This window comes from Lissotriton vulgaris, chromosome 2_1, assembly GCF_964263255.1.
Source record: "Lissotriton vulgaris chromosome 2_1, aLisVul1.2, whole genome shotgun sequence".
In the NCBI taxonomy this organism is placed as follows: Eukaryota; Metazoa; Chordata; class Amphibia; order Caudata; family Salamandridae; genus Lissotriton; species Lissotriton vulgaris.
Genome location: NC_141687.1, coordinates 312,432,632 through 312,445,571, shown reverse-complemented (window position 1 = coordinate 312,445,571; position 12,940 = coordinate 312,432,632). Strand labels below are relative to the sequence as shown.

Genomic DNA, 12,940 nt, shown 5'->3' with positions numbered 1-12,940 from the left:
CATTTTCCATTAAACACATAGATTCTGGCATAGCTATCCCAAGCTAAAATGGGTGGTCAGATTTACTTGTAGTGTTATATGACACAAAGCAAAAGCGACACATACTGCTGCGTCAACCATCAATGTAAATTAGTTCACTGAAAACAAGATGCTAGGGCGCCACAAATGAGCTTTGAGTAATGCACTATCAAACCTGTGTTCATGTATGTAAAAGAAGAGTAATGCACGGAAAATGGCATTCACATCTCATGGTGCAGCAGTGCTTAGTGTCGAACAAAATCTGCTTTTTTCACTCCATCATGACAAAACATAATCCTCTCCCGACTCCTTGTAAATACAGAACTGCACAGATTTTTACCTTTCACAACTTAGTATTTTCACACAGCACTGCTTGAATTTTAGTAAACCTGGACCATATTGTCACCGATGTTGAGCAAATCATAGGCTGTCTCATTATGAAGAGGGTTAAACATACTGCCAAGTAATCAGTGTTGTGTCTTTTATTTGTCTTCCTTTAACAGAGGGATCATTGCACTGACTGCTTCCACGCTGCTGATATACTCACTCTTCCATATATTTGAGTCCTTTGGGGTGAGTATGGTCAATTGTTAATTCACATAAGGTCAGGTGAGTTCAGCAGTAGATAGAATGGGAGCTTCTCTATATTCACTGCTTTTAATTCCTGCCATGCCACTAACTAAAGAGGGTTACAGGTAAATAGCGTCATCCTCCCTGGCAGTACTAATTTGTCAGTCTCACTTTGGCCGAGATAGATCCACTATTAGGGGTTGAGCCTTGACGAACAGCATTGTTGGTCGGCATGCTCTGCCCGAGGGTTGTGTCCATGGTTGCAAGCTGTACTTATCAGTGCTATCCATCTAGAATATAACCCAGTCACTAAATGAATATGAAATTAACAAGAAAAAACAGTTCTTCTAGGACATGATGAGAACATTTTTTGAGGTTCCCAAAATTCAGTTTTTATTGATTTGTGTAGATAAATACGGGCTGCGCTGTGTCTCTGGGAAAGAGCAGGAATTCTACATAATTAAGGCTTATGGCGCATTCCTGACTTTTGTCCCTGCGCTGGCGCATAATTGGCTGCCTAGCGTTAACACCGACACCCTCGAACAATATTGCAAGCGTGCCTACATTGCAGGCAGGATTGCTTTCACTATGTGTGTTGCAGAATGCAACACACTTACAAAGGGGAAATACCAAGGAAAAATAAAGACATTTCTACTTGTTCTGCAACTCTTTTTGGTGCATTCCCAGGTTTCTAAAGTCTTGTAACTCTGGTAATGTATCAAAAACCATGGGAGTTGTGCGAGAATACTTACATAATGCCCATGGAATGCCTTCCCAGGATAGAGTGATGCAATGCAGCTATTTGCAATGCGTTGCGTTACGCCCGATTTTTGGAGCCACTCAAAACCACGCAAAGTGGCTTTTGCGTAGCTTAAAAAATCTTAAGGTTTTTGTTGCTCATATGCCACGTTGTGTGGTGCAAGAGCAACGCAAACAGGGTCATAAATATGGGCTCTGACTGCTTTGTGAACAAGAATTACATTTGCAATGTGACCTATGTATTAACAGACTGTGTCAGAAATGTTGCATTCACAGGAGGGTGCAAGCTACCTGCCTAATGAGTACTAATTAGGCAGCTTGCACATTACAACCTCTGATGACTGGCTACTAATGGGGGCCTGCAAGGAATAGCAAACACTCATCCCTGTATTTGCATTCCCCAACAGGAAACTTTAAAAGCAGTACATGTCCAATAAAGGGAAAGGAGATGCTTCTAAAGAAAGCATTCTAACTTGGGTACACAATGGGAGGAGCAGGCAGTGGTCAGCCAGGCGACTGCCTTCTCCTACCAAAGCTGCTGGCACAATTCCTAAAGGGAACGCTGCCCAATGGGAACTGCTTCCTCTTTGTAAATCAGTTACCACCCCAACTCAGGTCAATGGTTTGCGACCACGATTATGGTCATAAGCCATTGAAAATGTCATTGCAACTCTCAAATAGGAGAGCAGGACAACAACTCTTTCCTACCCGTTCCTGTTTCTAAATCAGAATGGATCACAAAAGCCTTTTTAGTAATCAAAAAGACTTTTGCAACTCATAAATGGACCATGACGCATTGCAATCATTGAAAGCAAATGTTTTGTGATCGCAAATCCTTTTTTTTCTCGAATTTCAAGCTTTATGACACAATGCACCTTTGTATACGAGGCCCTATATTCTTTAACACTTTGGCGCTACATCCTACTTGGAAATGCCATTTAACCAGGAACAAAACGTAAGCATGGTTTTGTTTATGTTTCCTTCTCCCCAGTGTGTAACAAACGGAATACTTAAAGGGATGGGAAAGCAAAAGATTGGGGCTGTGGTGTACGCCATCGGTTACTACGTGATTGGATTACCAGTGGCAGTGGTGCTTATGTTTCCAGCCAAACTTGGAGTGCTAGGTATGGACAATGATGGCGCACGTGGCATGATCATGCAAAGATATCTATAAGTTGCACTTTTGATTAGTAAAAAATGTCTAAATTCCACATTGTTGATAATGATACAGTACTTTTTGATGGAAGTTGCTGCCAAACATGATGTGCAAGGTGTAACTGTAAGTGGCCTGTAGCTGAATATCTGCTTCTCCCTCAGCAGCAATATTTTGAGCTTCAGCAGTTTCTGCCGCCAGCTCCTCGTTTAATGAACTGATATAATCTGACTTTGCCCAGTCAGCACTCTTTCTTCAGTTTGTCCGGTAACATTTATCACAAACGTTTTGATGTTTTTCCCTTTTTATCAAACCCAAACAGCCTCTTCCTGCATACTCTTTTAATGTGGTTTTCCCATTAGTTAGTTGATTACCATTTCCAAAAGAGGTGCATTATTGGTGCTACTAATGGGTTAAATATCTCAAGCTATTAATATTGGAGGTAATGGAATTGAGAGTACAATAACATAGATAGTGGTAGGAGTTGTGGGTAAGGTCCAATTAATGGGTTATGTACAGCATAAAGGAAAGATAATTATTAAAATGTAAAGGGAAACGTGGAATTAAAGAGAGCTGGATTAGGGGGTCGCTACTTATAATATGCATAAAAAATTTGAAGGTTATGTATTAAAACTAGAAGAACAGATGGACAATGTTAAAACAGGGGAGGTACGAGATACTGAGTCTCTGCCGTAACTACAAAGAGGGAACTCTAAGCTTTACCTTGCAATGTCAGAAAATAAAATCTGAAATTATTGCAGACATATGGTGATGAATCAGGTCTTTAGAATATTTACAAGCGACTTATCATCTATGATTAATCCACTTAAACAAAATATGCAATTTCTACTTTGTGCTTCTTGCAACTACTGTAGTCATTTGAGCACCACACTAATACAAAGAGCAGCCCTCGCTCTGACTGAAATGTCCCCAAAGTTCCCTTTGTCTCCAGGGATTCTGCTTGGGTGAGCTTTATTTGACTAGAAGCATGTTGCAAAGAATGATACTCTATAGGCAGATAGTGTAGACTTAGGATGACATTTGTTTGAAGGAAATAGTCTTAGTTCTCATCCAGGGGATACTCATCAATAGTCATAATCTATGAATAATACCCGCCCATGTGCGGGATCCCGGAACATATAGAAAATACATCTAAATATATATGTATATATATGTGAAACCATATATTTGCAGCCTAAAACATTTCCCAACTGGCAAAATTGCCGCAAAACTACATAAATTAGCATACATACAGTAGTACTCTCCCAACCCCTAAGGAAGAAAGAGAGCAGGAAAACATTTGTATACAATAATGCTTTATTGCCATAGGAAAACCCTGTAATTGCAGGCATTTGCCAGTAGGCTGCAGTAGAGTATAAAGCAACAAAGAAAAACTGACACCTTGCCTTTAAGGCATTAGAGTAGGGGTACCGTGCCTTTAAGACCTGAAGGCAACCCCCTGCTCCCATGATGCACCACAGGTGACAGTTGGGTCAGTTCTTTTTTACGGCTCCTTCTGTGAGGATCCTAGAGCTTGAGCTCTTCAGTTTTCAACTGAAATTGTGTTTTTGAGAGAATTTTCTCTTATATTTCAACATTTTTTGGATTAATAAGGCTTCTGATTTATTTTTCTGTGGTAACCCACAAGAATTTCTTGTCAGAATGCCTGCTCTATTTCGGAAATGTCCTTCTTGTGACAGAAAGATGGCTCTGGCTGACCCATTCTGTGTGTATTGTGTGCCTACCATCTGCACACAACCCTGATCAGTGCCATCACTGTCAAAAGTTTGCTAGCCGAACTCTTCGCGACGGGGAGAGAATTTGACTTCATGCCATGCAGGAGATAGGCAAAAATCACCAGGTGGGTGCTTCTACAGTCCCCAGATCTTCTCCTACAAGCAAGCACGGCCAAAAACGTCGTCATTCCACTTCTCCTGTCCCCAGGAAGAAGAAGGAAGGTTGAAGAACTCCGTTGACGTCGAGGTGGCTGTCAAAGAGGCCCAGATCATCTTCACGACGTCAAAGATCTCCGCCGCAGTCAATTAAGTCGGCGTCGAGGCGCCATGCTTCGGCCTCGAAGTCTATGGCTGCTACCACATCTAAGTCTCCGTCGACGTCGAGGCTTCCGTCGACGTTGAGACACTCTCCGCCGCCCAGGAGGGGATCTGCGTCGAGAGCTAGGATGGCATCCAGGTCGCCGCCAGTTGGCGGGCCGCCGTCGAGAGGGACTGTCAGATCCCATCCTTCGACATCAAGGAGGTCGACGCCTAGGCGATGCCAGGAAAGGTCGCCGTCGACGCGACATCGAAGAAGATCATCGTCGACACGACTTTGAGAGTCGTCGTCGATACGGCGTCATGGAGCATCTCCATCTGTTCGACGTCGAGGGAGATCGACGTCGAAGTCTCCGGATCGACGTCGAGATTCTCAGTCGAGCCTCTCTCGACGTGGTCGATCGCCATCGAGAGCATCAAGACACCGCTCGACGCCACTAGTCACCCAGACATCTTCGACGTCGAGGCTTTCGCCGTCGAGGGATCAAGTGACGGTAGTGGTGGAGTCCCCTGGTTCCGGATCTTCAGAAGGCAAGTCATCATCTCCTTGTTTAAATATCGTGGAGATTTCCCCGGAAACGTCACCCAGATCTGCGGACAGGTCATGCAGTTTGGTGCCTCACCATCCTCAAGGGGCTGTATCTGGAGGTCAGAGTAGCCCGGGCTCGGGTTACTCCCGCTCATATTCTCCGTCTACGGCAGGAACGCCGGCCAGACGGTCTAGGTCTCCTCGGAGTCCCAGGATTTCACCCAGGCCAAAATCTCGGATCAGATCACATTCTCCAGTACGGCCAAGAACACCTGTCAGGCCAAGTTCTCCAATAGGTCCAAGACCGAGGTCTCCATCAAGACATTGCTCTAGGTCCAGGGACCGTCTCAGCAGGAATCGTGACAGGCCCCATAACAGACGGCATACAAGATCTTCTACACGGTCGTCTTCGACTAGGTTGTCTTACCGAGATTACTCTCCAACCTTCTCATCTATGTCTCCTTCCCAAGTCTCTCTAATTGACGGCATCGCAACTTTCTCCGATGTTCTGGGCAGGGGAGCAAAAAAGCTGAACATTACGCTGCATACTCCAGTGGTTCCCACTTCTGTGATTTTTGATACCCTTCATCATCGCACAGAGCCTAGGCCTCTACTGCCCCTGGTCCCCGGCCTCCTGGAACCGGCTATGGCTACTTTCCTCACACCAGCAGTGGTGGGATCTGTTCCATCTCGGATAGCCAAGAAGTACAAGGCCCCTGCGGAGGATCCCTTGTTCCTCAGATCTGATCCTCTTGTGGACTCCATTATTGCGGCGGCTGCCATGAAATCCCATGCAGGCTCTACTTCTTCCTCAGTACCACCTGAAAAAGACAGTAAACTTATGGACTCTTTTGGTAGGAAGGTATGCAACACCTCCTCTTCATTTATGAAGGTGGCTAGCGCCTCTGCCTTGCTTGGAAGGTACGATAGGTCCCTTTGGGACTCCCTGACTCACTTTACAGACAAGCTCCCCAAGGAAGATCGTCAAGATTTTCTGGAGAAAATACAGGAGGGAGGCCTTGTTGCCAATCAGGTTATTAGCCCCGCAGTGGATGCCTCTGACCTTGCGGCCCATGGCTATTCCAATGGCATTTGTTCCCATCGTTCGGCCTGGCTCCGCCTGACAGAGCTCAAGCCAGACGCCCAGAAGAAGATTTTGAATCTGCCATTCAATGGGAAATCTCTGTTTGGACCACACGCTGATGACAAAATGTCCAAAATGAAAGCGGAGATGGACACCGTCAAAGCGGTGGGATTAGAAAAGCGCAAGGAATTCAAGAAACGCTTTCTCCAGGGAGACAGGAGGTCTTTCCAGCAGAGGGTTCAAACCCCCCAGTGGCAATCCCAGTCTCAGCAGAAAATGCAGTTCCAGCAGGGTCGTCCTGGCAGAGGAAGAGGTGGCAATAACAAGCAGCAGTCTTCCTCCAAGCAACCTCCTAAGCCTTGAGCCATTGCTTCCTCCACGTCTGTTCGCCACTCCGGTGGGAGGGAGTGTTTCTCATCATCTGGTAGAGTGGGAATCCATTACAAAAGTGGAGAAGTGTGGCTCAAGTGGTTGGAGCGGCAGACCCTGATGCAGAGGTCTGGCCCGGACCAGGTTCAATTCCCCGCCTCGGCGGGTCTTGGGCTCAAAATTTCCCCAGACCTGACAATTCTCGCCTCGGTGCCTATTCCAATCAGGGAGTCCCACTCTGTAACTCTGGGCAATAGCTTGCTTAATCTCCACAACGGCCCCTCGCAGCGGGATGCCTGGCTTTCACCTTGGGGAGGCCCAGTAATGGGTTATCTCATAGGGAAATACCAGGATGGGTTCCCTAAGCAAGCGCTGGGACGCTTTCGGGCAGCCATGAGCTCTACAAATCAAATTTCATTTCATTTCAAAAGACAGATGGGTGCTGACTATTGTGCAGCATGGTTACTTGCTGAGGTTCAAATCTCCTCCTCCCCAAGTCCTCCCTCAGGCGCGACACCTTCCCCGTTTCCAAAGTCAATTGCTACAAGACGAAGTCTCCGTCCTCCTAAAGAAGATGGCCATAGAGGAGGTTCCCTCTATTCACAGAAATCAAGGAGTGTACTCCCGGTATTTCTTGGTCCAAAAACGAGGAACTGTCAAAGAATACAGGCCCATTCTGGATCTTTGTATGCTGAACAAATTCATACGAAAAGAAAAGTTTTGCATGCTCGCCCTGCACCAGATCTTCCCGCATCTTCATCAGAGAGACTGGATGTGTGCCATCGACTTGCAGGACGCCTACTTCCATATACCAGTGTCAGTCAAGCATCGGAAATTTCTAAGGTTTCAGATCGGACGCCGTCACTACCAGTATCGAGTGCTGCGGTTTGGCCTGAAATCTGCACCTCGGACATTCTCCTAGTGCATGGCGGTGGTGGCTGCTTTTCTTCGCAAAAGAAAGATCTTCGTCTATCCGTACCTAGACGATAGGCTGTTGTAAAGCTCCACTCCGACGCTGCTTCAAAACCATCTGTCGTTTTGCCTCAAACTGATGGACTCGTTGGGTCTTCAAGTCAATCTGAAAAAGTCAGTTCTCAACTAAACATGGGAGAATTTTGCGAATCTGGCGTTCGCGAATTTTGCGAATTTGCAAACTTGCAATCCGCAAAATCCGCAAATTCTCGAGAATTTGCAGATTTTTTTTTTGTGTTCGCAAGGATTTCTGCCAGTTCGCAAGGATTTCTGACAGTTCGCGAGGGTTTTGTAACAGTTTGCGATCGCGAACTTACATGTCGGCTCGCAACGGTCACGATTATGTTGTTTCTACGTCTGGTTCATCATCATAGGTTCCCAGCACCCTCTGTTTCACCCCTGCCACCCTCTGTTTTACCCATGCCACCCTCTGGTACATCAATGCCTTATGCCACCCTCTGGTTCATCATCACTGTAGATTATGGGGGGGAAAAGAAAGCACACCTGCCTGCTTCAACTGACATGAATTAATTTGGGGTTGATTTATTAATGTGTCACTGTTTTAAAATTCCAGTCTGGCACCTGCATCCTTATCTGTAATTTGCTTTCTGTTGTAGTGCAATTTTTTTTCCAGGACCTTTGTGGCCTACTTGTAGCTATTCTATGAGCCTGCTGTGAGGGTCAGAGCAGGGTCATACAATTGTTGCAACTAGCAACTGAACTCTGGAGGGGCCCTTGTCAGGAAGCACTACAGGGAACGGTTACTAATGATGAGTTTGAACTTTTGAACCTGCTTTCACTTTTGCAAAACTCGTTTTTCTGCAGAGCAGCATTACAGCAACTTTAATGCCCCACCAAGCTTATATGAGAAAGTTGATTTCTAATCCAAAAGTTATCCAAAGAAAATCAAAAGGCCTCAAATCTAAAAAAGTGCAGGCAAATGTCAACTTGAGGAGCTATTCTGATAAAAATAATTATTTTCAGAAGGTCTATGCTGCTTGCTAGTAGATTTCTTGTGCAGAATTGCAATTTTTGTAATTTCGCGAGTGCGAGATTGTTGCTGCCCGCCGCACCTACATGTTCGCAATTGCGAACTTACACCGCAAAAAAAAAAATCCGCTGCGTGCGAATTTGCGGATTTTGCGGGAAATTCGCGAATCTCGCGGATTGCGAATTTACCGAAAATCCGCAAAATCCGCGAGCGTAACGGATTTTCCGCCCATGCTTATTCTCAACCCTCCCCAATGGATCCACTACCTGGGTGCTTTTCTGGACTCACTACAGGCAAGCGTGTGTCCTTCGGAGGAGAGGTTGTCATCTATGCTCCTGAAGGGTCGCCTTCTTCTGGACACTCACGCCCCTACAGCCAGACAAGTATCCTCTCTTCTGGGATCGATGGCCTTGTGCATTTACATTGTGCCCAATGCTCGCCTTCACATTAAGCATGGGCGAATTTCACGAATTTGCGGATTTTTGTTTTTTTGCGTGTTCGCTGGGTTTTTTGCGTGTTCTCGGGGCTTTTTGCGTCCACTTGCATAGCGAAGTTACCCATGCAGTCGTTTATGGGAGAGGGATAGATTAATAGATAGATAGATAGAAAGAGAGAGAAAGAGAGGGAAAGTGAGAGGGAGAGAGAGAACGAGAGAAAGAAAGAGATGCCGGATCTCTGAAGGGCCAGATTCCTGAGTTGCCCCTACAGAACATACAGCTTTTTATTTTTAGCAAAATGCATATGAAAATTGTGCTGTAAAGGTCTCTTTTAGTTTAACCCCTCCTGACAACTCAAAATGGGGTATTTGCCATCCTCTCCCTTCTTCCTGTTTTTTATATCTGTAAGTGCTTCCTGATGAAGTTTAATTCCTTGGACAGGTGCCTCGTTGCCTACTTGTAACTATTCTCTGACCTGCTTCAAGGGTCAGAGCAGGGTCAGAGAATAGTTGCAAGTAGATAACGAGGCGCCAGGAAGCAATTAGCAGCAGGTTTCCAAGTTGAAGTTAATTTGTTTGTAACCCTTTTGTAAAAGGTTACAAAGAAATTAGGTTCAACTTTTGCACCTGCTACTGTAACCCTTGCTTGGCTAAAAATTCGTCCCCGCTGATTCGCATATTTTACCGCGATTTCGCGAAATTCGCGGATCGCGAAATCGCGGAAAATCCGCAAATTCGCCCGCGAAACGGATTTTACGCCCACCCTTACTTCACATGAGGCCTCTGCAACATGCCCTCGAGGATCAGTGGTCTCAGAGATCGGATCAGTGGGAAGACGGGTCTTGCTTCCTCAAGAAGCCAGGGACTCGATCAGATAGTGGTTGAAATGGTCCAATCTCCTTGGGGGAGTTCCATTCCATCGTCCTCCTCCATCCCAGTCAATTGTCACGGATGCCTCCCTTCAAGGCTGGGGCGCTCACATGGACCGACTCCAAGTTCAAGGCCTCTGGTCCGAGGTAGAGCAAGGCTACCATATCAACTTCCTGGAGCTTCGAGCAGCTCACCTGGCTCTCAAGTTTTTTTATCCTTTTCTGCGCACCAAGTACCTCCAGGTTCAGACGGACGACATGACAACTATGTTCTATCTGAACAAACAGGGAGGCACAAGGTCAAGAGTCTTGTCTCTGGAAGCACAAGCCATCTGGCACTGGCTCCTAGCAAGGGACCTGTCCATCGTGGCAGTTCATCTACCAGGAGTTCAAAACGTTCAAGCAGACTGCCTAAGCAGGGTCTTCGTAGAAGCGCACAATTGGGTGCTCAACGAGGAAGTCGCGCAAGAGGTTTTTTGGTGCTGGGGCGTACCGGACGTAGACCTGTTCGCAGACGCGGCCAATGTAAAATCCCCCGTCTTCGCGTCCAGGTTTCCCCAACAGGGATCTCTGGGGAACGGTCTTTTGATCAGCTGGTCGCAGACATTACTCTACGCCTTTCCTCCCCTGCCTCTGATCCCGGCGGTGATCCAGAATTTCTACAGGACCAACACCTGGATGATCCTGATAGCAAGATAGAGTGGCCACGCCAGTGGTGGTACCCCGATCTTCTACAGCTGTCGGAAGTTCCGCACCGGCGCCTACCATGCCGTCCAGACTGCTTGACCGAAGACCAGGGAAAGGTGTTTCACCCCAACCTTCCTTCCCTTCGATTGACGGCATGGCTCCTGAGGTCATCCAGTATGGACATTTAGATCTCCCAGCAGACTGCATGACTATTCTTAAAGAATCAAAATGACCCTCCACTTGGAAGTCCTATGCTTTCAAGTGGAAGAGGTTCTTCTTATGGTGTCATGAGCACACTCTTGACCCGGTACATGGCCAAGAGCAGGTGATTCTTCCATATCTATTGCATTTAGCGAGATCAGGCCTGAAATACCCCTCCATCAGGGTTCATTTAGCTGCAATCACAGCATATCGGAAGACACCTAATCAGACATCTTTCTTCCTTATGCCTGTAGTTAAAGATTTTCTTAAGAAAGTCTTCCCACCGGTGAGGTCCCCCTCCCCTCCCTGGGAGCTTAATATCGTCCTGACTAAGCTGATGAATGCTCCTTTCGAGCCTATACATAAGGCCTCTTTGCAGCACTTGACCTGGAGAGCTACTTTTTTAGTGGCGATTACCTCGGCCCGTAGGGTCAGCGAAATCCAGGCCTTGTGTTGTAAGGAACCTTACACAGTTTTTCATGCCAACAGGGTGGTCTTAAGAACACAGCCAAGTTTTCTACCTAAGGTAGTTTCAGACTTTCATATCAACCAGTCTATTACCTTACCTACCTTTTTTCCTAAACCTTCCACTCCCCCGGAGAGGTCATTACACTCTCTAGATCTCCGGAGGGTCCTGAAGTTCTACTTGTCAGAAACCCTTCCTCTTAGAAAGTCTGACCAGCTTTTTGTTAATTATGGCAGTACTAATACTGGCCAGTCAGCTTCCAAAAGGTCCATTTCTCGCTGGATTGTCTCCTGTATAGCTTTAGCGTATCAACTAGCTAACAAGACCTTGCAGGGTAGACCACATGCACATTCTACTAGAGGGAAAGCTTCCACTACAGCTCTCCTTCGTAATGTTCCTATTTCTGAAATTTGTAAAGCGGCAACTTGGCGGTCTGTCCAAACCTTTACCCGCCATTATTGCCTGGACTTAGATACTCAGGTCGATGCCAGAGTAGGGCAGGCCTAGTTAAGGAACTTATTTGCATAAGATGTATTTGCAATATATGTCTTAGTCATTCTGTGAAGTTTTTTACTTCTTGACTTTGGGTATGAGCTGGCTAATCTATTCATGGATTATGACTATTGATGAGTATCCCCTGGATGAGAAGGATTAGTTACTTACCTGTAATCCTAGTTCTCACCCAGGGGTATACTCATCAAAGTCATAAGCTCCCGCCCAGCCCCCCCCCCCGGACAAGCAGATTTACAGAGTTATTAGATGTTTTATTGTGGATCTCCTCAGGTGTTATGCACCTCCAAAAAGAACTGACCCAACTGTCACCTGAGGTGCATCATGGGAGCAGGGGGTTGCCTTCAGGTCTTAAAGGCACGGTACCCCTACTCTAATGCCTTAAAGGCAAGGTGTCCGTTTTTCTTTGTTGCTTTATACTCTACTGCAGCCTACTGGCAAATGCCTGCAATTACAGATTTTTCCTATGGCAATAAAGCATTGTTGTATACAAATGTTTTCCTGTTCTCTTTCTTCCTTAGGGGTTGGGAGAGTACTACTGTATGTATGCTAATTTATGTAATTTTGCGGCAATTTTGCCAGTTGGCAAATATTTTTGGATGCAAATATATGTTTTCACATACATATACATATATATTTATATGTATTTTCTATATGCTCCGGGATCCCGCACATGGGCGGGGATTATTCATACCTAATGACTTTGATGAGTATACCCCTGGATGAGAACTAGGATTACAGGTAAGTAACTAATCCTTACAGGTTACAGATGTGTTGTAGATGTAATATCAAGAACCCACCAGGAGCAGCCTCCCATGCTCAACCTGCTCTCTATAACTGCTCCCTCAGGCATACATAAACATTCTGTGACATCACATACGGAGGCTGTGCAGCAGGTTTCATGGCAACTAGGGGGAGAGAATTATATCCAGTAGAGAGTATAACACATTTCCCCCCTTAGAAATAATAAACATACATAATGGGTATCTTTCAACCCAAATCCAAAAAATACACAGTGGGTATCTTCCAACTCACAATCATACCAGATTAGGGCATCTAGTGAACATATAAAAGGGTCTCTTACAACCGAATAATGCCAGCTTAGGGCATCTTGTGAACATATAAAAGGGTCTCTTACAACCGAATAACGACAGTAGGCAGCGGGTATCTCTCAACCTTTGCTCATCCTTACACAGAATACTACTTAAAATGGTAAAGGGTGTAACTCAACCCACACTCATCCCAATTTAGGGCATTTTGTAAACATGTAAA

General features: G+C 45.7%; 1 protein-coding gene across 2 annotated transcripts in view; it reads left to right on the top strand.

Moving 5' to 3' along the window:
• Nucleotides 1-12,940, top strand: part of LOC147730245 (multidrug and toxin extrusion protein 1-like) — a 673,781-nt gene that overhangs the window by 550,414 nt on the left and 110,427 nt on the right. For both annotated transcript variants that reach the window (XM_086958536.1, XM_086958535.1), the window contains exons 13-14: nt 522-591; nt 2,339-2,471. In XM_086958536.1, the coding sequence (XP_086814662.1) occupies nt 522-591; nt 2,339-2,471 (203 nt within the window). The remainder of the gene's footprint in view (nt 1-521; nt 592-2,338; nt 2,472-12,940) is intronic.